Below are 27945 nucleotides of genomic sequence, written 5' to 3'. Positions count from 1 at the left end.
AATGAAATCATATATGTATAGTCACACAGACTTGGAATAGGTTCAAACAAATGGTCCTATTTATGTTTGTTTATGGTGATATCTATAAACATTGTTGATATATGACAATCATCTCACAAATACTAAATGATATATCTGGTGGAGACACTTTTGAAACAAAAGAGAATGGGATGCTGTAGGAATTGTGATTCCCTAAGAACCAAAGGGAGTCAAACCCCCAGTCTGGACAAAGTACTGACATTTACTGCCACCTACTGGATGATCAGCAAACTGTGCCACTCTTAAAAATACACAGAAATACAGCCTCTGAATGATTTTTCCTCAATCTAAAAGGCTCCCCAGCCGTCACTGTTTGCATATGTTGCAAACAACAACAACAGCCCTCCTCCTAAACAGGTAGGACTAGTAGCTTCTTTAGGAAAGTGGGTAAGTTAAGTCACAACCCTAAACAGCCAGGCTTGAAAATCACATAAGAATAAATTCCAGGGCCTGCTAAATACTCCACTACATTTACCACTAAGAAGTGCATGTCCAAGGCTCAAGATTCCAAAGGATTGGACCCATGTGGTCATGCTCTGGGCTGTTTCAGAGCACTGCATCTGGATAAGACAATACTATTGGTGTCCTGACAACCAATAATTTACAAAGGAACGCTTCATTAAGAACAAAGTTAAAAGGGCTAACAAGAAGGTAGTGTTTAAGGGGTTAACAGGAAAAAGTAGGCACAACTGCTAAGCAGTGGCATACCCTGCGAAGATGGAACCCAAGCTCTTACTCTCTCAATGGCTGCCTTAGAAAGGTGAGGGGCCAGGCAGGTAGCATGAGCGACTGGTCTCAGAAAAGACTGCGCCCAACCTGGAAGGCACATGCCCTGTCTCCGGGGACAGCCACGCTTCAGCCCCAGCTGACTCGCCCACCACCTTGCAGGTATAGCCTGTGGTTAGGGCCATGGGTTCCAGAGACAAGCTGCCTGAGTTTAAGGCCCAGCTTTGCCACTCACTAGCTGTGAATCCTCGAGCAAGTTACTTAATCTTTCTGTGTCTCAGTTTTCACACCTATAAAATAGGGATAATACGAGTCCCCGTGCATCACATTTTTATGGGGATTAAATCAATTAATACATGCAAAGTGCTTAAAAAATTGTAGGACTGTAAGTATTCAATAAATGGTACCAAGACAAAAGGGCAGGTCCTTTGTCATCAGATTTCCCAATGTTTAAGAGAAGCCAGAATCAGGATTTTTTTTAGGTGAAATCTTTTTAAATATAAGCAAATGATTCAAATGTTTTCAAAATCCTGTGTGAGGCAAAACATATATGTCTGTGGGCCACATACAGTCCACAGGCTGCCGACACCTCGAGTCTGGTGTTGTGGGAAGAGCAGAGCTTGGGAAGCAGACAGGCCTCACCCCACTTCCAACTTGGCCACCAGCTCGGTGATCCTTCGAGCACAGTGGCTGGGAAGTCAGGATGGCAGGAGCACGTGATGGAGAGTTCTATGCCAGATTACAACGAGCGAGTGACAGATGGCACGCCTGACCAAATGTAACAGAAGAAAGTCCTCTCAATGGTTTAAATGAAGCCTCTAATATACAGGGTGTGTAAGTGTAGGGGCAAGTTGCCTCCCCGCCTCCCGCCCAGGGACTTCGTTCAAGGTCTTTAACACGGACCACCACCTATCTCAGAGAGACCCAGATTGACATATCCAACTGCCAAAACAGAGTTCATTCCATTTTTAAAGGACAGTCCTTGCTCAATGAGTCCATAATCCAAAGCAGCCGCCGAGATGGCCAAGAACACCAGACGGCCGTTCAGCAGACAGCCGTGAGCAATTAAATAGATACATGAATGAAAGATAAGCAAATAAACATCAACACTGTTGGAAAACGACCATTGAAATTAAAAACAAAAAACCAAGCACTAAGAAAATGAGGTGTTATTTTTTAACGTTTAAGGATCTCCCCTTGTCTTTATTCTCCTTTAATATTGCTGGCCCATTGTCTTTCTGCCATCTTCTGATGCCAACCAGACAGATTTATAACGAGATGCTAGTCCTTTTCTATTCTACTGACAAATATGCAGCCCATCTGCCTCCAATCAACGACAGAGCACGTGGAGATGGAGCAATGAGATAGATATTTTTAAACACTCCTTTAATTAATTCATTCCAAGGACTTGGCCCTTGGTGAGGGGAGGGGGGAGGGGCGGGCAGAGGGAGGAGACAGCAAGCTCAGGATCTGGTAAATAAAGAGATTTGCCATAATCTGGATACTAAAACCCTTGCTATGAAACATTCTGCTGGCCCCCAACAAGCTGTTAAGGGCATGGGAGAGAAGACAGCAAGCAAGGCGGTGTGTGGCACTTGTTAGCTTTTTCAGACTTCCAGGACACGTTGTGAAAATGCAAACAAAAAACTGAAATTTCATCTTGAGAATGACTCTTTTGCCTACTGTTGCTAGAAGATTTTAAATGATGGGTGTCTGATTCGGTGAAAATAAGTATAGCAGGTGACTGAAATGAGTAGATGCAGTTCTTTCCAAGAGGCAAGCCAGTCCCAAGGGGGAAAGAATCAGTATGGAAAACAATTTAGCTTGCCTTTGAAAGGGGGAAAACCAGACATCTGGGCATTGTGTGATACAGCCATGGAAGAGGATGGGGAGATGAGATTTCCATTGAAATCATCCTGTGTTGAGCTTCAAACTGTCAGTTTTGCAATCCTGGATCTGTATGATTTATGGCACATTGACCCAGAAATCTCACACTTCGCTGTTAAACAATGCTCGTTTCTGCAGCCAAAGCACCACCATCTCTTAAAGACTTTTCCCTGTCCGACAATACCCTGAAATCTGAAGCCTAAGGAGACAGCTCCTCATTGTGTTGCATTAAAGAAGAAAAGAACCGGCCATTGATACTTATGGGCTGAACTGCCTTTTGGTTTTTTTTTTTTTTTTTCTGATGCCTTTTGGTTTTTAACATCTCGGCTCTTCCACATCACAAGTTTCATTTGGATTTAGCAATTATCTCATGAGAAATAAGCTTTCAGTCACTCACAAGAGGCCATGTTAGTAAACATGACATGGCTTTCTCATTTGAGTTTCACTCATCTTTATTTTACCCAAGGAGGCTGATTTTTATATTCTTGAAAATGAGAAATGAAAACTGCAGTGAAGCCTGAGGCACGCAACGTGCAACCAACCTCCTCAGGAACCCAAACCCCATGCCATCCATTCCCTTCCCAATAAGTCTATTCCGTGGGATCTTCCTCCTGCTGACCTCAACCTCATTCCCAAGGGGGGGCGGGAGAAATCAATCGTTATGTTTTGCTTTTGTTTGCTTGAAATAATACATCCAGTGATCTCTCTTGTGGGGTTTTTCTGCTGTCAGCAGTTTTCTGTTTCGCTGGCTTTCTAAGTCAAATTGAAACCCAAGCCCTCGCACGTGGCTTTCGCTCTGACCCCTTGGCTCCTGGGAGCTTATCAGAACATAGATCGCCTTGGACCTGTGACACACATGGTGACCTAGCTGTCTCCCACCCCCAGAACGTAGCTCTAAAATGCCTGCCTCTACAGCATCTGAATGCTCCAACATAATTCAGTCTATAATGGACACTAGCCAGTCTGCCACCAACTACTGATAATCTCTTTCCAATTCGGATCAGGGGCCAAAACCATACATAATTCTAGCCGTGTCTGAGGACTCAGAAAAACAGAATGCTCAACTATCAAATTAGACGTTGCTTTGCAGGAAAATACCTCTCAGGGCCTGGGAACTACCAAAGGGTCCACTGTTGAGTTTTCTAGAAGCTGGATGCTAATAATCCCAATTCCAAATCATCAGAAACCTCAAATAACCAGACTGTGTTCGAGCATGCTTTGCAAAGGCAATGACCAAGTGCACGGGCTGATAATAAGAATATTCCACAAGGCAATTTGCACAGTGTATGCCGAAGTTTTGAGAGAAGGCTGGTAATCTCCTGCTCCAGACATGCCTAGCACACTCTTCCAGGATAATTGACATTTCCAGACGATAACTCCAAAGTTCGGCCAAGTCCTGGAATCTTTTGGGAAAGATGACATTACATTCTATATCAGTTTATTCTCAAAGTCCATCCTCATTGGACCGCCTACTTCACAGTTACTGGAAGAATCAAATGTGATGATGTACACAAATGAGCTTTGAAAGTGAAGTGCTAAACAAACATAAGATGTCACTGTTGCTTCTAATAATTCTTTCAAAATTGGTAATCAGCGTATGCCGTTGACTGTAACTACATCACCAAATAAATGGTGACCAGAATGGTCAGTTTGCCATATTCTTCCATTCCCCAAACATTCTGGATCAAACAGAGTTGAACTGAAAATACATACGTTGGGGCTTCCCTGGTGGCGCAGTGGTTGAGAGTCCGCCTGCCGACACAGGGGACACGGGTTCGTGCCCTGGTCCGGGAAGATCCCACATGCCGCGGAGCGGCCTGGGCCCGTGAGCCATGGCCGCTGAGCCTGCACGTCCGGAGCCTGTGCTCCACAGCGGGAGAGGCCACAACGGTGAGAGGCCCGCGTACGGCAAAAAAAAAAAAAAAAAAAAAAAATTGGAAAATACATACATTGAAAGCATAAGACTCTATTGTTATTTTTGCTTCCTTCTCAGCAATGCATGTCTCAAGGAAACAGTTTCAACGTTGTTAGAAGACACAGGCTAACAAAGGCAACCAGCTTGAGGATTCTTAGTGAACGTCCCTCTGTAAGGCACATTAACCAAAGACATCAGAAGAGGCGAGAGAATCTCACTAAACCACGTGAACAATTTACTAATCAAAGTCTTGTGTCTTTGTAGCCCCCTAGAGTGCCTAGCATGTGAGGTCTACCCAACAAGTACTGAGTAAATGCACCTGGAAGAAAAGATGGAAGAAAGGAAGAGAAGAAAAAAGGAAAGACCAGGGCTTCTGAGAATGTCACCTGCTCCTCAGTAACTGCTCTGAAGTGACAATGTGTCATGCTCGTTCTGTATTTGTTTCCCAGCCTTTCAAATGTTCTCAATTCTTTCCTCTCCTAAATGCAAATTCCTTTGACCAATCTTTTCCTGACTATGCAGAGTGTATAACACGACATTAATTAATTGAATGTGAATCACTTCTGCTCTATATTTAAATCAAATATAGAGTCATCATTGGGCAGGTCTCATTTAGGACACAGGTGAGGTAAACACACTTAATTTGGGGATTTTTGTTGTTGTCTTAACCTCTCCCTTTACTATCTGGCCATCGAAATAAGGATGCAGGATTTGAAAGACTGCCATCATCAATCTCTTTCACCGATGTTTTCCAACCTAGCCTTTACAAGCAGGGACAAATCTAGAAGGGACCTTAAGGCAGCCAGAAATGCCTTTATATCTTTTCTAATATGAAAGACTATTTAATTAAACAGGCAAAGACACTGGGGTTGAGACATATGAGCTCTGAATATTTAATTCTAGAGATCTGTGTTAGCACAATGTACCGCCCTCCTTGTACACAAGCATCTTCCTGGAGCATCTCTTTGGAGAACTAATAATCAAAAAGGTCCACACTGCTGAAATATTAGGACAAAAAGAGGAGAAATCTCATGCAACCACAAGGTGCCAGCCCCTCTTTGGAAGGACTCCAGGGGCCAGAAAAGGGAAGAGTTCCTTCTCTTGGACACAGAGAGACAGTTTTAGAAATATTTGCCCTTCGCTCGAGGTTAAAGTCTAGAGATCTAACTTTGGAGCCGCTCTATACTCCTACTTAGAGACCCATTCCCCCAAAACAAGCCTGCAGAGTTGGTAAAATTTATTAGGCAGAAGGCCTGGAAAGCTCCAGCACCAAGGACCTTCCACCTGTGCTCAGAGGAGCCTCTGATATTTGCTTTCCACTTAATATGGATCCAGTGGTCTCTTGCAAGTATCTAGTGCACTTTTGTGAATTAACCAAAGGGCTGAGCTCCCCAACCAGTCTTTCATTCCTACTCAGACTCTACCGAGCTGGGAAAGTTTCCTGGGAGATACTGGTCCAGGGACGTTGTTCTGGACACTTCCTTTGAGGTACGAGTATTCAAGGGATTCTTGCAGCCCCATCTCCCTCTTGCTAAAGACACTCCCTTTATTTATCATTGGGATCATTCTCCATCCAACTGCAGCCTCAGGAGGCAGGAGACAACTCCAAGACAGCGGGCAGAATGGGGGGGGGAGGGGGAGGGGGAGGTCAACGCTCCGCTGGAGTTTGGGGACTCCTGTCCCTGCCCAAAGCCACTGATTTTCCTGCCTCTTCCCGGGAAGCACCCAAATCTTTTCCACTTTTCCTTAACACTGGCCAGGGAGATTCCGCCATCCAGGGACATGAAGAGATCGGAGCAGGCCGGGTATCTACTCCGCGACTCTGCAAATCTGACATTCAAGACGGCGCGCGCTGGTCTTCGCCCCGCCCCGGCCCGGGTCCCAGCTCATTCATTCCCGGCCGGTCCCCACCATACAACCGGCGCCGCGCTCCAAGTGCTGCTTCCCTCAGCAATGTCTGCCGCTCTTACTGTGCCCAATCCCTTATTGTTTTCAAATCTCAAAAGTAACCTCAACAGGATTTTTCGTCACTCTTTTTCACACCTCCACCGAACCTTTTTAATTAAAATAAAGCAATCCTCCGTCTCTCGCATCTTCAAAGGGTTAAGCAGCAAGCTTCTCGAAAGAAAATCAATTCCCCCCACCACCACCATCCCACCATCCCACCCCCAGCCAGGCCATCGCTCTGCCACCGTCTCCGAGGCCCGGCGCCGGCGTCTCTCTGTTCCCATCCCGGATAGGCGGACACCACACCGCGCGCGCTCCCCGCTTCGCTGCGGGTACAGAGAAAAAGCCCCTCACCCTTCTGTGGATGCCATGGCCTGGGGAACGCCCCCTCCTCTTCGACACAATCCGGCAGCGGCGGGCGAGAAGTGAGCGGGTGCCGGGGTGAGCGCGCGAGTGTGGCCGAGCGCGGTATTTAAGGGGGAGCCTCTCCCCGCCCTTCCACCCCCCTCCGGGGTAAGCCCTTTAGCGCCTCAGCGGGCGCAAGAGGCTCCAGCCGGAGCTAAGCCGCGTCTCCGCTCGGCACCGCGCTCCCTCCGCCGGCCTCGCTGGGGCTTGGCTGGGCGCTCGGGGGGGCGTTGGGGGGACCTCGGAGGGTGGCTTCCCCGAGAGAGCGCCGTCCCCCGGGCTGCGGGAGTGCGCGCAGGGACGACGTGCCGCCGCTGCCACCTGTATTTGCTGTGGGGCTCGCCGCGGGGCGAGTGGCGGAGCGCGGGCTCGGAGGACGGTGGCAGGGGAGGGCGGCGAGTGCGTGTGCTGTGGGTGTGCAGGGAAGTGTGTGCGTGCGTGCGCGGGTGTGTGGGTGTGTGTGCGCGCCGGAGGAGGCGGTGGAGGCCGCTGCGCCCTGGCTCCGCGCCGGTCGGGGAGGGATTGCAAGGTTTAGCCCCGCCGGAGCAGGGGATTTGCAGGCGATCCCTCTCTATTTTCGTCGAGAGCTGACATCACCAGCGCCGCCGCCTCAGGAGACTCCTTTAACTGCCGCCCCCTCGCCCCCCGTCTCCAGACGCCGTCCCTCCTCTGCCATCCCTACCCCCAGCCTCTCGCCATAAATTAGCCAAATAAGCAAAGAAGCCCCGCTGGTCTCCCGGGAAGGCCTGGGCCGTCCGTGGCAGGAGCCCAGGATCTAAGCTGTCTCTATTGTTTCCCCTCAAGCCCGCGTGGCCCGGGGTCACCCCGCGCTGGGCGAAGCCCAAGCCACGTCGCGGAGACCTGGGATGCCCCTCCATCCCCGCCTCCCTGGAGCAGCCCCCAGCACCCCGTCTCACTCCTTGGCACACTCGCTCCGGCTCACTTCACTCCCAAGCTCATCCTCACAGGCGGCACACCCCCCCCACCCCCCCCACGTCCTGGGTACCAGGCCCCTAGGAACCCAAGCGGCCAAAACACGAGTGGCACGGCCGAAATACAGCCCAGTTGTGCGCCCTCCCCCGCCACGGCCCGAGTAAATCTCCGGCCTTCAATTATGCATCGGGATTAATATTAATGCAACTCCCTGGGGCGGCGGGCGGGTGCTGGGGAGGATGTAGTTTTTTGGGTTTTTTTTTTAAGCCAAGGGAGGTCGGCCTCCGGGGCGCTGTAGGGGAAGGCGCGATGAGACGGCGAGGCAAGTGGTGGGGACGCGTTTTCACCCACTCTGCTCCGCTTGCCTTAGGCTTCTGTGCCCCGGGGGCGGCGCGCAGAGACAGATGGGCTCTGTCAAGGGAGGGTCCGAGCCTCCACGCCGGCTTTGCATAATAAAGACAAAATCCGTGCAGATTTTATTGTCTCTAGGAAGAGGCAGACACCTACAGACACCCACCCCGGGGAGGGCAGGCCTCAATTTCCTCTTCTGGAAAATGGGGCCAAAATAACCCCCTTTGCAGGGCCGCGGTGAGAATTAAACAGGCTCTCTTGAGAGAGATTTGCAAAGTGTCAACGCGCCCGAGAGATATCTGCGGTGCAAGCCTGCCCCTTGGAATTTTCCAGGCTCCTCCGGGAGGGGGTCTGGGACGCCCGTAGTGTCTTCAGTCGCCGCCTGTCTAGTCTTATTCCCCGGGAGAGGAGCTCTCCAGCCCCGTGGCTGTGCTGACCCCTTTACGAAGATCGAATGAAGCGGGCCACGTGGAAACTCGCGGAGTTCATCCCGGGGACCGTGCCAGGGGAGCTGGAGACTCAGCGGGGACGCTTCGTGGTTAAATGCCTGACGCTGGTATCTGAGAGCTTGAGTTCACCTTCCAGTGGAATAATCTGGGAGGAAAGTCCTCAACTGCTGTTCATCCCTTCTGCAAAACGGAAGTACCATTCCCAACCTCGCATAGCTAAGAAATCGAAATGAAATGTAAAAGATACGCAAAGCTCTTAACTAGAGTCTGGCACCCAGTAAACCCTCAAAAATTGTTCAGTTTAATCTGAGGTTCCTTGGAGGATAGTTTCTTGAGCACAATATCCAAGGGTGAATAGGCAGATTAGAGAAATAACAAGAGAAAAGAACTAAATAGAAGGTTTTAAAACGTTTCTGCTCACCTCCTCCTTTCACCTCCCTTCCCAAAATCTGAATCCAAACATCTTCCTCCATCTCTCCCCTTCCCTCCTGCTCTCTCTCTCTTTCCTGTGTGCCCCATTAGATTAACCAGACCTATATCATCTCTGTCCTAGGACCCTTCATATCACCTCTAATTGTGCATTTTCTTTTTTAAAGTTTAGTTGTGATTTATAATAATTTGTAGATGAAAAACTACCTTCCTGAACCTTCGTGTGATGCTTGGTACTGCCTTCTTTCTAGTCCTGTCAGGAGTGGATGTGTGACTTTGTATGTGAAGTTGTCAAGTGCAGAATATGTACAGTCTCATTTTCTCTTTATAATTTAGGGATTTTGCTGCCCTTTCTGCCGAGGTGGCAGCTGGAAAACAAAGCCATGGGCATCTCTCTAGACGTTAATGATCCCAGCAGCACTACCTCAACCCCGTTTACAATGAGCACAAAGGAAGACCTCCATCAGAATTCCTCAGTATCTGTACACAGGTGGGGAGGGCTTAGCAGCACCATTCCTTAGCTCTCACTGCCAAGGGCAACACACCTGATGGTACAGAAACAGAGTTAAGTAAAAGACCAGAGAAAAAGAAATGGAGCTGATTTCACTTTTTAAACCATCCAATTGAAAAACAGTCTTAATTATATTTTCAGTGTTCAGGACCTGAGAGAATTCAGTGAACCAACAAGCATGGCCAGATTAGACAGGAGAAGTGGCTCCACTTTGCCACCTTTCCTGCAAACGGCTATGTTTGGGAACCTTGACACCCGTCTTATACTTGAGAGACATTTTCATTCAGCTGCCCTTGGAGATGAGGCCTATTAAATCATGTGGAATTTGCCACAGATAATTCTGGATAATAATCATTAACTAGAAGGAACTGATTCTTTTTCCTTGCTCCAGAGGGCACTGCCAACGTTCCCACTAATTCTTCATTTTTTAAGCAAATTGGAGGAGTGCTTTTCAATATGGACTGCCCATTAAAATGTACTGAGGGAGCTTTTTAGAAACAATAATGCTAGGGCCACCTTCCAGAGATTTGGAGAAGGGCCCTGACTCAGGTTTTGTTTTTTTTTTAAACTTCCCCAAGTGAAACCTCCCCTACTGTGCAGCCAGCATCAGGAACCACTGGACTAGAGATGATTCAAAAAGATGGAAAGGGGTCCAGAAACATGGCTCTGGGGAGTACTTGGAGCAGATTGGTGTGTTTAGCCTTTGCAAAGACAATAGGAAGATACCAGGCTGACCCTCCTCTCGCCAAATACAGGGCATTTAAAAATCTTTCCAGGCAAACACGTGTGTGCTATCGTGGACAACTAACATGAAAAGCTATAAAACATGGAGTTTTCTTCTCAGTTTGCACATATATGGAACACTGAGGGTAAGCCACACTCCCACACTGCCTCGGTGCCGGATCCAAACTCAGCTCTGGGTCAGGCAGACACGCATCAAATACTGCCCCTGGCGTCAATTAAACTGTGTATTCTTAGGCTGGGCACTTGAGGTGTTCAGCTTCTTCGTCTCAAAACCAGAGAACATAATAATACCACCTCGTGGTTGCCGTGAGGTTAAAATGGGATAACTAACACGTAGGAAGTGCTTAGCTCTGAGGCTGGCACATCTTAAGTGCTCAAGAAAGGGTCATCCTGGACTTGTGGGAACAGCAGCACACACCCCGTTTAATTTCCCACTGAGCCCATGTGAAAATCTAGCCTCCCCTCAAGCCACCTAAAGTGTAACCCCATTAACTCCTTTCTATCTTCACAACAAACTATACAAATCTCCCAGCCAACATTAAGTCGATAAAGCCCTGATATGAGAACAGAACGAGGTCAACCCTACAAGCCAGTAAGAACACTTTCGAATTTTCTAGCATCTCTCAGTCTCCTCTAGTGATTCCATGGTTATGGCAAAAGCAGAAGAGGTGGGATGCTCTCACATTTGCATGCTGATTTACCTTTCTTAAGTCTTGCCCACAGGTTCTCAGACTTAGCAGGAATAAAAACTACAATGCAGGACTGAATACCAAAAAATTGACTGTAGTGTCCTCTGATAGGTGACGTAAGGGATGTTCAAAGTTAGTTTTTACTCTGAGGGATTTTTTTCTTTTCTGCCTTATTGATGGTTGACTTAAGGCTTAACCCAAGCTGTGAGAAGTGACTTACCACGGTTGAATTAAGGTAGTGTTTAGGCTGGGACTTCATGGTCCCAGTTGGAGACTATGTTGGAGCATTACCCTAGCATTTGCTGAGTCCTAAATAACAAGTATCTTAATATATATATTATCTCATTTGATTCAAAGTATCTTAATATATATATTATCTCATTTGATTCTTAAGATGTCCTTCTACAGCGTATATTATTATTATTACCCCCATTTTACAGAGGAGAAAACTGAGTCCAAGCGAGGTTACAGAATTTGCCCAGCATTACGCAGTTAGTGAGTGGTTGTGTCAGTCAAGGTCCCAGCTAGAAAAAGATGGCATATTCAAATTAAGTACGTTGTGCAAAGTTTAACAAAGAGACTATTTAGAAGGGTATGGGAAGGATATAGGGAAACTCTAAGGGATAGTGCAGAGCCCACAGACTGTAACAGTGGGGCACCATTACCCGCCCTAACCTGAACCCAGAGGGAGCGCTCAGTTCCAGCTGACATAAACTGAGACGTTGTTGCCATGGCGACCTGCTGGAAGGGGGCCTGGGAATAAATAACTTGACCCCTACTTCCCTCCTGTTCTCTCCCCTGCGGGGCTGCCTGTTGGCCAAAGCCGGAAGCAGAGGGCAAGAGAGCACATTGGCACAACTCATATGCAGACCTTGTAGTTCAACCTCCCGAGGAGCAGAGCAGGATGGAGACAGTCGGAGAAGGAATCTACAGGACCAACAAATGAAGCTGGGGCAAAACTGGTGTTGGAGATCAGGCAGCCTTCCTGCAGAACCTTGCTTTTAACCTCTCTGCTATGCAACCCATAGCAATAATAATGTCGTCATTACTGGAACAGGTTGCCCCCATGCAGGGTCCTCTCCACCACGGAGGATCTTCTAGCAGAGAGGACTCAGCCAGACCATTTGCTACAGATTAGAAGACGGTATATTTATACCATGGAAGAAATCAGCAGATGGCCTCAAAGGTTCCAGTCCTAAATCCTATAATTCTCAGTGCTCTTCTCCAATCGTAATAGGAGATTAGTTGAACCAAAGAAGGGATAAAAGCGTCTCCTTCTCTTATTTGCTCTTCTAAGGAATTCATTCCCCGTCTTGCTTTTCCTTCAGATTGCTTGAGATTGGTTATCGCGTCTCCGATTGGGGGGTGGGAGGACTCCTAATATAGAAAAGAGAAAAAAAGCCCTACACTGTTTTCCCATAAAAGGCTGTTAAATAAGCCCATTCCCCTTCCTGATGACAACAGAGGAGAAATGTCTCAATGTCCAAAGTTTATCAGGAGAAAGTGACCCAGAGAAAGAGCAGCATGTCTGGATCTGTCTTTTGAAACTTCGGCTTGATCATTAAGACTATAAAATAAACACCTTAAGGTTTTTAAGAAATACATAAAACAGAGAGGATGCTGGAGGCCCTTTCATCAAGACAATTAAAATGAGTATGCTAATTTTTCAAAACTGTGAGCTATTTTTAGTATGAATGAAAACCATGAATGAAAATCCTTGTACAGTGTTCTATTTTAGAGGAAAGAATATTCTCTCACAGCACTGGCCCTGAAGCCAAGAGCATCTGAGAGAGACGTTGGAGAAACTAAATTGAAAATGAAAAGGAGAATCTTCACAGCAGCAGCCCCAGATCATTGTATTAAGAATACAAAGGTGTGTGATCGCTTCGGCAGCACATATACTAAAATTGGAACGATACAGGGAAGATTAGCATGGCCCCTGCACAAGGATGACACGCGAATTCGTGAAGCGTTCCATATTTTTAGAACACTCCCTAACACCATACATAAAAATAAACTCAAAATGGACTAAAGACCTAAATGTAAGGCCAGACACTATAAAACTCTTAGAGGAAAACATAGCCAGAACACTCTATGACATAAATCACAGCAAGATCCTTTTTGGTCCACCTCCTAGAGAAATGGAAATAAAACCAAAAATAAACAAATGGGACCTAATTAAACTTAAAAGCTTTTGCACAGCAAAGGAAACCATAAACAAGACGAAAAGACAAGCCTCAGGATGGGAGAAAATACTTGCAAGTGAAGCAACTGACAAAGGATTAATCTCCAAAATATACAAGCAGCTCATGCAGCTCAATATCAAAAAAGCAAACAACACAATCCAAGAATGGGCAGAAGACCTAAATAGACATTTCTCCAAAGAAGATATACAGATTGCCAACAAACATGTGAAAGGATGCTGAACATCATTAATCATTAGAGAAATGGAAATAAAAACCACAATGAGATATCATCTCACACCAGTCTGAATGGCCATCATCAAAAAATCTACAAACAGTAAATGCTGGAGAGGGTGTGGAGAAAAGGGAACCCTCTTGCACTGTTGGCGGGATTGTAAATTGATACAGCTACTATGGAGAACAGTATGGAGGTTCCTTAAAAAACTAAAAATAGAACTATTATATGACCCAGCAATCCCACTACTGGGCATGTACCCTGAGAAAACCATAATTCAAAAAGAGTCATGGACCACAATGTTCATTGCAGCTCTATTTACAACAGCCAGGACATAGAAGCAACCTAAGTGTCCATCAACAGATGAATGGATAAAGAAGATGTGGCACATATATACAATGGAATATTACTCAGCCATAAAAAGAATTGAGTTATTTGTAGTGAGGTGGATGGACCTAGAGTCTCTCATACAGAGTGAAGTCAGAAAGAGAAAAACAAATACTGTATGCTAACACATATATCTGGAATCTAAAAAAAAAAAAAAGGTTCTGAAGAACCTAGGGGCAGGACAGGAATAGAGATGCAGACATAGAGAATGGACTTGAGGACACAGGGAGGGGGAAGGGTAAACCGGGACAAAGTGAGAGAGTGGCATGGACATATATACACTACCAAATGTAAAATAGATAGCTAGTGGGAAGCAGCCACATAGCACAGGGAGATCAGCTCGGTGCTCTGTCACCACCTAGAGGGGTGGGATAGGGAGGGTGGGAAGGAGACGCAAGAGGGAGGAGATATGGGGATATATGTATACATATAGCTGATTCACTTTGTTATACAGCAGAAACTAACACACCATTGTAAAGCAACTATACTCCAATAAAGATGTTAATTTAAAAGAAAAAAAGAATGCAAAGGTGGTCTCTGTAGAAGTCATAACATGGCCTTCAGAATTAGACTGACCTGGGAACCATTCATCTCAACCACATTTGGAGCAGTGAGTTTCAAAGGGAATCCAACTTTCCCTCTTTTCGTTTTGAATGAACGTAAGTCATTTAACCTTCTGGGTAATGATGGGACTAGCAATGACCCCATCCACTGGGCTCAGAGGAGAACTAAAGGAGGTGATGTCACATAAAGCACTAGCACAGTTCCCGGCACACAGCAATAGCTATTGTCATCTTTATTATGTCAGCCTCCTGGCTGCCAGGCTGTCATCACTCAGAAGTGATAATAGTGGTAACACTTCGGATCCAACAACACAGTACAGCTAAAGATGAGCCTGCCTGTAGCTCTACCTGTCCAGTGTGGTCACTGAATAGAAAATAAAGGGAATCATCCCTCTCAGGGGTGTTTGGAGCAGTAAGATACAAGTTGAGTTCATTCACTCTTTTCTTGTTAACACACATTAGCAGAAGAGAAGTAAGGGAGTTCTATTTTCACCTGACTCTCTACGCTGATGAGAAAAGAGATGTCACTTCAGAGAAATCTCAATTCAGACTGAGAACTTGGTCGAAATATAATCCATTCTTCAGGCAGAAGCCTCCTAGTAGATGGTTTCCACCATTAATTAGAAGGCTCAGGAAGACTAAAACATTTGTTAGCTACACTTATTGCCTGATGAATTCTAATGGAAGGAGTGTGAATTCATTCCATTTACTTCACAAAGATGAAAGAGGAAAGGACACAATGGAAAAAGGTGAATCTTGAGTTCCTGGTTTATCATTCCTAGATGTCAGCATCTTCTTCTAGGTGATGGCTTGAGGGTAAATGTCAGGGTTGGTGCAAATTCTTTATGCCCAGCATAAAAACCATACAATTTTGAATTAGAGTGACTGTCTCTTTTTTAGTAGCTTGATTCCGTATAAAGCAGAAATACTTTTTGAGAGTGATTTCATTTCTACCCCCAGTTCCTTCTAATCATGGCAAAGAATGCCAGTTATGCATCTTTCCTTTCACTTTGTTCTGCTGGGACACTGTTCAGTAGTGATATCTTTATGATGGTCAAAAGGATGGAGAGAATTTTTTTATCTTTGTGGGAGATTTCGTTGCTTGATGCCACGTCACTGTGGTTAAGTGCTAAATGATTTGGCTAAAGGACCAAATCAAGGACCCAAGCTAGGCTCTGGTGACCTCAGAAAATCCAGTGATGTGATTCTGGTTCTAATACCTGTATTCATTTCTTTTATGAAATCACTTAGTAATTCTGAGAGAGGCTTTGTTATCAAATCCCAAAAGTATTTTTCTTATGAAGATATTTTCCTTATTAAGAGAAAGAGAAAGATAGCTACCAGGTAATTTACTTCTAAGTTGAGGTTCTAGATTCAGATATATATATATATTTTTTAAATCAAAGACTGAATTATGTCTTTGGGTAAAAACAGTAAATTAGAAGGGCCCTAATTCACTTAGAGGTTTCATTTGTCAACACATGGATACTGTTTTATTTGTAACACCCTGTCCCCTTTCTAAATAAGGATTAATAACGTTCTTTCTTTCTCTTTTGTTTGGAGTTATCTTTTCCTAGAAACCATAAGTTCAGGAATATAACACTGGTTTTTTTTTCCTCTGAGAATTCAATCTCTAAAATTACTCTTCACCCGAGAAAGCTATTCCCTAATTTTATCTGCTGACTTTTTTTTTTTCTTTGTTGACAAAGCTCTCCGTCGTGTCTGGTCCACAAGCTTCTGGATAAACACTCGGTGAATTGGAATACAAACGTGAAGTGAGCCTTAAAAACCTCAGCCATTGAGATGTTCTTCTTAAAATGCTGGGCCTCAACAGCACATCCGGGCAGAGCCCTGCCAGGGAAAGCAGGTCCTACTGCCAAGAAAAGCAAAAAGAGACCACAAATTGCTACCAAACCACTCCAAAATGCTCTTGTCTTTCCAACAGCCCTAAAAAGATAAACTTCCCCAAGCCCTAGGGATCCAAAAACTATTTCACTCAAAATGTTCACAGGATACTAAAGATGGAGAAAAAATAAGGCAGGAGGGAAGCTATAAGTGTCTCACTCCTTCGTCTCTTGCATTGACCGTCAGCCTTCTTCTTTTAGCTTATCTCATACTCATTTAAGATATTTCTCCGTTAGAGCAATATGCAATTGTGTTATTGCCATGAGACTCAAGGTCTTCATTCAGGTCCAGGTTAGAAGGACAACAGAAAACTCCAAAGTCAAAGCCAAAGGCTATAGTTGACGAGTTGATGGCCTCATTAATAGTTCCTAGTGCACATTTCTAGGAGTTCATGGGGTTTGACATATATAGTGTGGTCCTAGCATTGCCTTCTCACCTAATTCTCCCAGCTACCCAGGTGGCCATACACACCGGAACTCCATCTCCAGCCTCCCATCACACCGCTCCCCTCCTCACGCTTTCCCACGCTTTTAGAGAGCCTTATGGGTTCTCTAGTTCTTCAAATATGCCAAATGCCCTCCTCTCAACGTCTTTGCACATGCTCATCCCTGCTTGGAATGCTCTTCCCCACTCCCCACCCTCCATTCGTTAGTCACCTCCTTCCCAACTCAGCCATCACTTCCTCAGGAGGGCCAACCTTTTATCCCGCCCCATCCAGATTAAATCGATTACCCTTGTTATACAGTTTTACAAGATGCTGTATGTTCCTTCCTAGTAGTCACCATGATTTCTGATTATTCATGTATTTCTGGGATTCTATGACTGAGGGCAAGCACCAAGCCTATGTTGTCCACCTTTAGTATTTCAATCCTTAACACTCAATCAATTTTCGTTGATGGATAAATGACAGGCAGAAAATCAATGAACTCACAATCCTGATTGAATTCAGGATGGAAGAGATTTTATCGACTAATATTCTGATGTAGGTGGTAATTGTGGAAGGCCCATTAAGTTCTGAGTAGGTGATGAATTTGAAAGCATGAAAATTCTTATGTCCCAAAGAACTGTAAAGATTCATATTCAAACCTCATACCCATAACTCCAAAGAACAACAGGTTTCATGCTGAGAAGGAGTTGATAAGATGGCTGCAGATTTCCTACTAGTCCAGCGGCACCTGATCCCTTTTAAAAAGTCCAGCCTGTACACCACCCCCCCCCAAAAAAAACACTCCCCAGCAAACATGTACACATACATACGTGCAGATGGGGAAATGTGTAAAAAGTCACTGCAAGCTCTGGCACTATTTCTTAGAAATTTATCCAGACTACTTCCACTTACACAGTCTCACTGCGTTTTGCTCTCAACTCTCTTGGTTCTTCTAACCTGTGGCGCCCATTTATTTCTGCCCACACTTCCCTGTTGTCAAGCTCACCCCACAGGTTGCTAAACGTATTTCCACATGCGTGGACCGCAACAGCATTCTAAATCCTCTCTTCCTCTCTCCACCCCTCGTAATGTCTCTTATAACTGGTTTCTCCATCTCCAGTCTCCCCCTCCTTCAAGAACAGCAAGGAAACAACAACCATCATAACAGTGGCCAATATTTACAGAGTGCAGTGGGTACGATGCTGCTCTACATGCTTCACTCACATGCACATTAACTCACCGGCTCCTCATATCCTTTCGCTCCCATTTGCAGATGGAACAACTGTGGGATAGGGATTGAATGTCATGCTCAAGGTCACAGCATGTAAGTGACAGAGCTGGGAGTTGAGATCAAGCTGGGTCTTCTAACCACTGTCTCTGTCTAGCACAGCCAGCCTGATGGGCCTTTCTAGAATTCCACTTCTATCCTTTCACGCTCCTGGAGACATTAACATGAGCTTGATGTTTGCACATAGGCAATGAGAAGCCAAATTATTGATCCTAGCATTTGAGATCCACCACCAATTGGCCTCACCCTGGCTGGCTTCACCTTGGCTGGCCAACCTGGCCCGTCATTGCAATAGAGGATTCATGTTGGGAAAGAATTGGCCCTTCTTTAAGCCAGTTCCCCTCCATGTTGAATCTTATGTGCTTTCCAAGCTCTTCCTGTATTTACAACATCCTACTTCCTTCCCATCCACCACTCCAGAGACTCAACTGAAGTTCTAACTACCCTGTGAGTGACAAGTTAACTGAAAACACTGGCCTATTTGGAGTGCCCCTTGCTCTCGATTCCTGTTGGAGTTTATGTAAGAGAAAGCAATATGGGTTGACTACTCAGTAATTCTTGAAAGTCCACTTGATATGTAAACCTGGACACTCCTAAGGAAAGCAAGAGTCTGGCTTAAATCATACTGAGTTCACTTAAATTTTATGCATCATATAAATGTTAACATAGAGTATGGAAATTTAAGTAAAATCTGTATGACTTAGGCAAGATTCTTACTTGTATACCAATATGTATATGTGTGTGTCTATATATTTTTCAATGCCTTACAGCCAAAGACCACCAGAAATACACCTATAGTTGAACAAGTTGAATTTATTGCTCCTTGAAGTGAAAGAGAAGGCACATCATCAGGAAATGTGGGGTATTTCATCAAGGGAGTATTAGCATGAACTTCTTATAAGATTTGGGCTTCTATTAGATGATTTGGGGGAGGTTCCGAGGAAGTGGGGTTTTGTTCTGGATTGCATGCTAACAGTTAAGTGGGGACAATTCTATAATCGGCTGTCTTTATAAATCTTATCTAGAAGGAAGGAAGAATAGAGGCTAACACTGTCATTGGTAAAGAAGTCGCAGTCACTCCTCTTAACCAGGAGAGGGGGATAGTTGGTATTTTTTGGTTTGAATAACAACCTTGCTTTTGGCTCTTCATAGACAAGTTCTAAAGCAGTCTTGTTTCTGTCTTGATCCATCAGAGCCACAGAATGATCTGGACTGATACTGGCATCCTGTGAAACGATTGATCTTCAACAGGAGAGCACCACAGCTTTGCTGTGAGTGCCAGGCCAGCTCCTAGGCACCAAGACCTCCCCGATAGAATGTCAGATGTCAGGGGCTTCATGTGTATAAAACAAAACAAAAAACCACTACAAAAGAAATTAGAGCCAAACCATTCTGGATGAATCAGGAGCCTTCTCCAGCTCTCCACAGAGGTGGCCCCAGTTGACAACCACATTAATATTTCATGCATTCATCTTCGATGACTTGTGATGACTTTTGTTCCGTGTCAACTCAGAGGCTGACACTATGTTTGCAGAGTTCTCTTCCCTGTATGGCTCCAGGTGAGAGCAGGCACAAGAGAAACTTACATGACATTTGAAAAGGAGAGTGAAGCAACAGCTGTCTCCATGCTCTGGAAATTGGTGAAGAGCATCGGGCACTGTGGCAGCTCATACACAACGTCACTGATCCGCTCGTTCACCTTTTGCTGGCGCGGGACATCACCCAGGCCCACAGCTCCTCCCGTACCTGCTGGAAATCCTCTTCCGGCTTCTCCGAGTGTCCTGGATCAGGTGTGTGTGTGTGCACAGGTCACTCAAATCATCGAGGTTGGGGACAGCAAGAGACAAACATAGGTTTCCATTTGTCCTCGTGGGTTCCAGTTTGTCCTTGCTCTGCCAATTTCACACCCAGCTTTCCTTCCCAACGGCTGGCCAGTTGAACCCAGATCCAACATCAGGTGCAAAGGCAACAGCCTGTAAAAGACTTTGCCACGAGTGCCCACAATTGTATGTGGCCATGATAACCCCTTATTCTAGATGACCCCTAAAAGTTCTGAATCTCTGAATAAACCCTGACTGATATACACCCCAGATTTCCAACTAAGAAGAGATTCCTCATCCTTGGAGTTCTATCCTAAGACCAAAGGGCCATGTGATGAAGGGAGATGGATGAGATTCCTCCAGTGCCGGGTATGGCCAAGGGACAGGCTCGTGTCTGACTCTCTCGTCCTGGCCCGGAGTCTTAGTTTAGTCTGGTTGAGTGCTTGCAGCCTGTGAGAGCAGTGCTGGGGTAGAAAGATCTAGGGCGAGTGGCAAGTGGCCATGAGGCTATTAACTAAGCAGCTCCGGGTGGTGTCACCAGGACTGGGGGCCAGATTCAGCTTCTAAAGGGAACAAAGTCATAGCTGAGATGACATCAATGTGAACCAAATCTGAGTGGTGAGGCAAAGATGGAAAATGACACTAGATAGTAAAGAGAGTGTCAAGAAAATAGGGAACGCGATGGTCCAGGTGAGGGGTCAGGACAAGTTAAAGAATGGAAAGTATGAGCATGGACAGCCAGGTGAGACAGGGCAGATGTGGAGGCTTTATGGAGCTGTGCCCCACTGGACAGCCCTGCCCCTGCCAGTTATTATAGGCACCAAACTGTATGCCAGGTACTATGTTCATTGCTTTACACAGTAGCTCATTTCACCATCACCGCTACCACAAAAGACAGAGTTTAGCATGCCAACCTAACAAATGACAAACTGAGGTGGAGGGGTTAGGTGACTTGCCCAAGATCACTTAAAAGAAGTTGAAAGACAGGAATTTGAATTTAGATATTTTGATCTGACTTCCATTACACCTCTCAAGATCCAAACTTTCTAGGCTTAAAAACAGCAAGAAAAAAAACCTTTGAGCAGCCTGATATATATTGGTCAAATCCAATACTCCAGCTTAACCACTACGTGTTGGATGTTTGTTACTCTGAAGGTGATAAGTAATACGTTGCCCTGAGATTAAGCCATGAGGATACAGTGGGTGGGTGAAAGGAGGACGACGTGAGCTACGGAAAGCCCCAAGAAAGCCTGACCAAAAGAGAAAGCACCAGAAATTCTCTTCTGGCTCAGGGAATTATGTAAAGACACAGAATTGAGGAGGCAGGTTGGGAGACAGATGTGACCTCCCGCCTTGGGGCTAAAGTCCTTGGGGTCAAAGTTTTCTCTGATAAGTAGAGGAAAGAGTAATGTTTCTGCTGGGGTCTGTAGGAGGCGAATGTACCAACCCTTGACTCTCAGGCCTCAGGAGGTGAGGAAAAGACCAAGAAGTTCCCACAAGCCCCCAGGGGAGGAAGAGGAGGTTACTGAAAGTCAGGCTGGGTAGCCACGGAGAAGGCTGTCACTGTGGCCAGGAGGCTGAGGAACCCAAACCAGTGTCAAGTCGGAGTCCCCCCGGATCTCAGGAGTATCAGTGCCAGCCAGACCTGACGAGCAGCTAAGTCAGTGGGGAGGACCGCCGGCCCCAGGGAAACAGAGAACACAGCACAAGTTGCAGTAGTTACAGACACGAGCACCCAGTGTCAGCAAAACGCCCAGGAATGAGAAAGTCCCACCACACACACCCAAGAACCAGCAGGAACTCAGGAGTCCTACTGTGTGTGTCCCGGGGCTAGAAGTCACGTAAACCTCCATGGCACATCTTGGAAAGGAGGAAACTGGTGAGGGTAGGGGAGAAAGGATAAAAGAGTGAGTCACCCAAAACAGAGAATGTTCCTGAAAAGATCATTTCGGGGATTGGATTGGATTCATCTTTTTTTCCTCCACTATCCAGTGGGAGCCAGGGGTGGGGCTTGAAAGGAAAATCATATAAGTTATAGAGAAGAATGAAGCTGCAGTTTCTTGGCGTATCTCAATTGAGTGTGAGTATATAGGTGATTCCAGTTCAGATGCTACAAAAATAGGTCCTAAAGATTTCTAGAGATTCAAAGCAGGGTTTTGTGCTTGATCTAGAACATAAGAACAAGAGGGGACACTAGAAATCCTCAAATCCCTGGTATTTTCCTCTGTTTGTGCCTTATCTGGTGGTGCCCAACCTCCCTCTCCCCCACCTGAAGGCCCAGCAAGTTGCAAGCACTGGTATTGAAAAGATGGCATCGGCTTTGCTCTATGCATTATTTGGGAATGATAATCTAGGATCTCTCTTAAAGGGCTGCCACCCAGCCATTGGTCCCAACATATGTAGCTCAAAGAGGCTGCATGCAGGAATCAGAGCCATGGCACATTCGTTCCGTGGGTCAGAAGCCAACCCTTGTTTTATTAAAGTGTGTACAGGGGATTGGGACGTGGCAGTGTGCACTGACACCAGTGCCGCAGCCAGGCTCTGCTGTCCGGGACTGTCCTGCAGGCGGCTCTCTGGAACTCTGTCTGGCTGGAGCCTTGGAGAAGACCTGATGGAGCCAATCAAGCTTCTCTCGACCACAGCTGACCATGGCATTCGCACCACTGAAGGGCAGGTGGGGAAGGCCACTGGGGCCAGTTGAATGGGGAGGATTGCTTTGCTATTCATGTAGTCTATTTTGAAGAAACTGAGTTCTTGCAAGCAGCCCTGGTATCTTCCAAATGGTCCCAGCAGTCAGGGAGGCAGTGGCCTACCAGAAAGTAAGCTCGACTCGCCCTCCACTGGTTTTGACATCAGAAGCCCTGGCACAGCCAAATTCATGGGCAGATTCACATTTCAGGTCCACGATGCCTCGGGCAACACACGTACGGAAGGATGCACGGAAGTGCTTCTTGATGGGCCTGAGGCTCATTTCATGTTTCTCTCGATCCAGTCTTTAAAGGGCAGCACCTTGGTGAAGGCTGTGTAGAGGCTGTGGCTGCATGTCTTGTCATAGCTCCAGCTGACCAGCCCCACCAGATGCCAGCGGGGCTCAGGGGACGCCCGCCCCAGGAATAACGCGGCTGCGATGCCGCCCGTCTCTGCTGTGCAGATGTCAGAAGGCGCAGCGCGGTCCCAGCCGGCACAGAACATGTTGTCTGTGACGCTCACCGGGATGCCGTGCTCTTCGTGCTGCTCCTCACACAGCAGCGAGTCCGCCACACTGACTACCCCCGAGCGCAGCGTGTCATTCTTGAAGCCGGGGCTCCTCGCATCTGCCAGGACATTCCAGCCTGCCACGGTGACGCGGGACTCCTGGAGGGAGGTGCTGAGGTCCCGAGGGGCCGCCAGGCAGATGGGCTGGACGCGGGTGCTGATGCGAGCCTTGTCCAGGAGCTTCAGGACGGCGATGTCCGCATCCAGCAGGATGGGGTCGTAGTTGGGATGCAGGATGATTGCAGAAATCTACCAAGGTAAGGAATGGATAGCAATTGTGAGCAACCAACTCCATAGTGACAGGAACAGGCAGGCCCCGGGGCTAAATGATTGGGAGAAAAAGTCTAAGAGACAGCTACAATTATACAGAGATACTTTTCTCAAGGGATCATAGAAAGCAACTGCTCTATTCCCAGCGTTGCAAACTGAAACGCCCGCCTGGCTGGCAGGTTGTTTTAAATAAGTTGAGTGCACAGGTGAGGTTTCAGAGAACGGGAGTGCACGCCCCATGCAGAGGGGGCAGCTGCCACTTCGCTCCAGCTGACCACTGCCATGCAGAAGTACTCATTTTGCCAGAGAATAGACTCCAGATCTCTGGCTGAAACCTCCTGGTTTTTAAATGTTGGCAAATAACTGATTAAAAAAATATATGTTAGCACTATCAAAACACAAACCCCTACAGGCTACCAGTTTGCAACATCTGGTCCACTGTAAATATTGCATTTACCCTCAAGCCAGTAAGATAGAGCTACACCCAGGGTGGTCCACAGACTTTTCCACAAAGTCTCCCCTGATTGTCCCCATCCTTGCTGATCATCTTCTTTGACGGGGGCCTCTAGGAGCTTACATCTGTGATATGCCGTAACATTCTCACAGATGTGTTCTATTCCTTCAACTACATTTGGGCTCATTTACTCGGGATTCTATTGTGTTGGACTAGTCACAATATACTGGTCTGTCTCTTCCCCTAGCCTGTGGACTCTTCAGGGCAAAAACCATGCCTTATTCAGTTCTGTATGTATTCCCAGCGAATGGCATGCTGTGGGAACTCAACAATGGATGGATGGATGGATGGATGGAAGGATGGATGGACAGATGGATGAGCTGGATGGGTGAGTGGGTGGATGGAAGAGAGGGAGGGAGGCAGGCAGGGAAAGAGAAGAATCTTACAAATTTATTAGGAGTCTCTATTTTTCCTCAAAGCCTACCTAGCACAGTGTCCTAAACATAAAAGGTGGTTACATTTTGATGACCCCAATGATAGAAGATATTTGTTACTATCTTTTTTTTTTTTTTTTTTTTTGCGGTACGCAGGCCTCTCACCATTGTGGCCTCTCCCGCTGCGGAGCACAGGCTCCGGAGGCACAGGCTCAGCGGCCATGGCTAACGGGCCCAGCCGCTCCGCGGCATGTGGGATCTTCCCGGACCGGGGCACGAACCCGTGTCCCCTGCATCGGCAGGCGGACTCTCAACCACTGCGCCGCCAGGGAAGCCCTACTGTCCTATTTTTAAAACAATTTTAGGGGGGAAAGACTCCATAGTCTTTCTAGATGCCCGTTTCTAGTATCTGTCAATATATATTAGCCACCTACTATGTGCCTAATATTTCCAGACTCTGGGCTGGATGCCAAAGTGCTAGAGTAACAGGACCAACACAGTCACTGCTCGCCCAGTACTGGGAGTTGCTGAGCCAGAGACCCGGTTTCCAGGCTGCAGCCCTCTCTCACCCGCAAGCTCTGGATGCTTTTCTCTTCCCGGTCATCATCCCTGTAGAATTTCCCCAGGACGACTTTGAGGTCTGCTGTCTTGATCACGGTGACCCTCCCCAGGTCGGTGACGCAGTGGGCAGCCACCACCACGGTGCGCTCATTGACCAGGGCACCGCTGCAGACGAGGAACCACGTGTCCTTGTGCAGGCTGCTCCCGTGCACCCCACCGGCCCTCCTGTAGATGGCAGCCTGCCATGGCCAGCGCGTCCTCTGGGTCTTCGGAGCAGTGACGTTCTCAGTTTTCCCACAGACTATGGAGAAAGCACCAGCTCAGTAATGTAAACTTAGACCTTCCCATCCAAAGGGGAATGTGTCAGTCACCCAACAGAGCACAAATCTGGAAAGGTGGACCCTACGGATGTCAAGACCACAGAGCATCTAACCCGTTTTTCTTTTCCCTTTAAACATTAATCAACCACCTTGACATGGTTGACTATAAAGTCTAGGACTACGATTGGAGGCTTACCACCCCAGCCACTTACTGGGCAAGTTGCCTAATCTCTTACAGCCTCAGTCTTCCTGCCTGCAAAATGGATACAGTAATCACAACTGTCTCCTAGGGTTCTTGAGGAGAGTGGATGAGATGATGTATACAAACAGTTAGATTCAAATATCATGACTATTGCTATAAAGATGACCACCTCGAACTAAGCCATATCCTTCTTCTTTGACAAAGAGGATGGGGGTAGCTTAGTATGTGCAAGACCCTATTCCAGACACTTCCATGTATTACTGCAGTAATCATCATTATAACCTTGGGAGTAATTAATATCTCATAATCTAATTAATAACAATAACCTAATTAATACCATTGGGTGATGAGAATGAAAACTGGGTTAGACAGGGTAACAAAGGAGATATCACCAGAAGCCCTCTAGCACCTTTAGCCCCCTCCCCACTTGGTGTTTAATAACTGCTCTGTCCCTTTTCTCCAAGTATTATCCACAAAAGAATTATCCACAAAAAGTATGCCCCCCTTCCCAAAAACTTTGTCTAATATTTAACGAGTTCATTTCTCCTGGGTAACAAGTTTAAGCCAAAGGAAGGAAGCTCTAACTGTGGAATTTCAGACTTCACCAAGCTAGGGAAAGTGTTAGAGGGCCGTCCTTTTGGACAAGGAGCTTTTCCCAAAAAAGTCTTCAATAGGGTCAGTGGCTTTTCATAGGCAGCAATGGGAGATCTAAGCTGCTCTAGACCAAGGACAGGCATTGACTCACTAGGGATGCAGGACGGGGCACGCCCACTCCACTTCCCAGTCCTCAGACATGTCCTCCGGCTGCTGCCCAGGCGGCGGTAGAAGGGTGAGATGCACTCATACTGGATCTGGGTATGCAGGTATTGGTACCCAGTGGGCAGGTCTCCAAAGGGAAGGGCTGGCTTCTTGGCAGAGGAGTCCTGCAGCTTCTGCTTGCTGAAGGCTGATGCGTATAGCTGGTGTAATGGCGTCTCCCTACGTCGGAGCACCCGGCCCGGAGAGAGAGGAGGGCCAGAGACAGTCACTGTGGCTCTTTTAGTACCCAAGCCCATTCCTTACAGAGGAAGGGAAAACAGCTATCTCATCCTCTGTGTGTCTCTCTCCCTTTCTCCCCTCACACCTCTCTCATACACACACACACACACATGAACGCCTCTTCTACCACTGAGCAGATTTTCTTGCACACTTCAACCTTCAATTTATTCCTCCATTTCCATTTCTGGCATGCCTCCAGCTGCCCTGGATTTTAACCAAAGAGCATAATATCTGACATAATAGCTGCTATCCAAAGGTATGCTATACATGCACACACACAAAAATTAATAGTGAAATTAAACAAAAAAGGAAGTTAATTTCAAGGGGAGAAATCCAAGCGGCCGCTTTTCTCTAACCATTATCATAATGGGGCAGTATTAGGAATTGATTCGAATTGAACTGTGTTGATACGGCAGCTTGATTTAGCAATTAGCAGATGTAATTAGTCCACCTCAGAGAATAAAACCTTCTCTCAGAGCACATTGATTGGGAGAAATAAGGAGCGTTGTGTGCGAATGTGAAAAGGTCTTTTAAATGAGCCCTGAAGTTGAAGCACCCAGAGACCACTCTGGGATTCTTGGGAGAGAGGTATGCACACTACACAACTTGTGCTCATTTTATATCAGTGCATAATGACTATTAACTGACAAGTTAGAGTTCCTTTAGGAATCAGTGTTTTCATCCCATTTAATGAATGGAGGAAGGAAGCCCAGAGAGGTAGGTAGGAGTGCTGAAGGACACACAGGAAGCTAAGACAGTACCCCAGGCAACACAGGGCAGTCATGGTTCCCACCCTGGTTTCCCTGCCATGCCAATCCATCGTAAGAAATCTGTTTCACATGTCTGTGCCATGCTGTGCTCAGAGCAAACATTCCATCCACATTGATTTCATCCAACAAATCTTTAGCTCAAGTTTAGAACTAGGTCTGCAGTTCAGGGAGCTTCTGGACTTGCAAACAAACACAGTTTTTGGCTGTTGAAGGTTTGCGTTGCCTTTGGGAGTTCCTGGGTGAGCCTGGCTGCTGGAGACCATCATATCCCCACTCATCAGCGTATCTTCCAGAAAGATATTTACAACCAAGTTTTAGGCTTGCTTTCTCATCTACATGGGACACCTGGCACCTTGTCACCTAAGCCCCCATTACAACCACTTTAGAAAATGCAAAGCCCGGTGGTGGTTTTTTTTAACAGCTCTGGGCCTCCTCTCCAAGATGTCTCCTTGGGAAGAATACTTACTGGAGAGTCCAGCCCCAGGTAAATCACAAAGATCAGAAAGGAGGGTGGGTAGAAACACTGGATTCCACTGCCACTGTCCCCAAGGAAATGCCTTGCCCAAAAAGGAAATGGAATGAGAGAGCCAGAGGCAGTGTGAGAGATGAAGGAATATCCTGAACTTTGAATATTTCAGATCACTTGTTTGGGGTCAGTTCCAGTCACTGGGATTCACTGTTACCATTTCTAAAAGCAATAGATACTGCTTACAGGTGTTCATAGGTGCAAGGCGTTTTTAAGGCCTTTATATAAGGCTTAGTTCAAGCTTCATGCATCAGGGAGCAGCCCCTGAAGACCCTGGATTTG

General features: G+C 46.5%; 1 protein-coding gene and 1 non-coding gene across 2 annotated transcripts in view; one reads left to right on the top strand and one right to left on the bottom strand.

Annotated features, from left to right (window-relative positions):
- Nucleotides 1–12902: 12902 nt before the first annotated feature.
- LOC115803293 (U6 spliceosomal RNA) lies at nucleotides 12903–13009 on the top strand. Its single transcript, XR_004023978.1, has one exon. It is a non-coding gene; the product is annotated as a U6 spliceosomal RNA (small nuclear RNA).
- Nucleotides 13010–22280: 9271 nt separating this feature from the next.
- PAMR1 (peptidase domain containing associated with muscle regeneration 1) overlaps nucleotides 22281–27945 on the bottom strand; it is a 48435-nt gene continuing 42770 nt past the window's right edge. Inside the window, exons 8-10 of the mRNA XM_022583633.3 lie at nucleotides 26075–26307; nucleotides 24816–25108; nucleotides 22281–23337 (exon numbers count right to left, since the gene is read on the bottom strand). Of these exons, the coding sequence (XP_022439341.2) occupies nucleotides 22801–23337; nucleotides 24816–25108; nucleotides 26075–26307 (1063 nt within the window). The 3' untranslated portion in view covers nucleotides 22281–22800. The remainder of the gene's footprint in view (nucleotides 23338–24815; nucleotides 25109–26074; nucleotides 26308–27945) is intronic.

This window comes from Delphinapterus leucas, chromosome 7, assembly GCF_059928025.1.
Source record: "Delphinapterus leucas isolate spDelLeu-1000000601 "Yukka" chromosome 7, BTC_Dleu_Yukka2, whole genome shotgun sequence".
In the NCBI taxonomy this organism is placed as follows: domain Eukaryota; kingdom Metazoa; phylum Chordata; class Mammalia; order Artiodactyla; family Monodontidae; genus Delphinapterus; species Delphinapterus leucas.
This window is presented reverse-complemented; position numbering and strand designations above follow the sequence as displayed.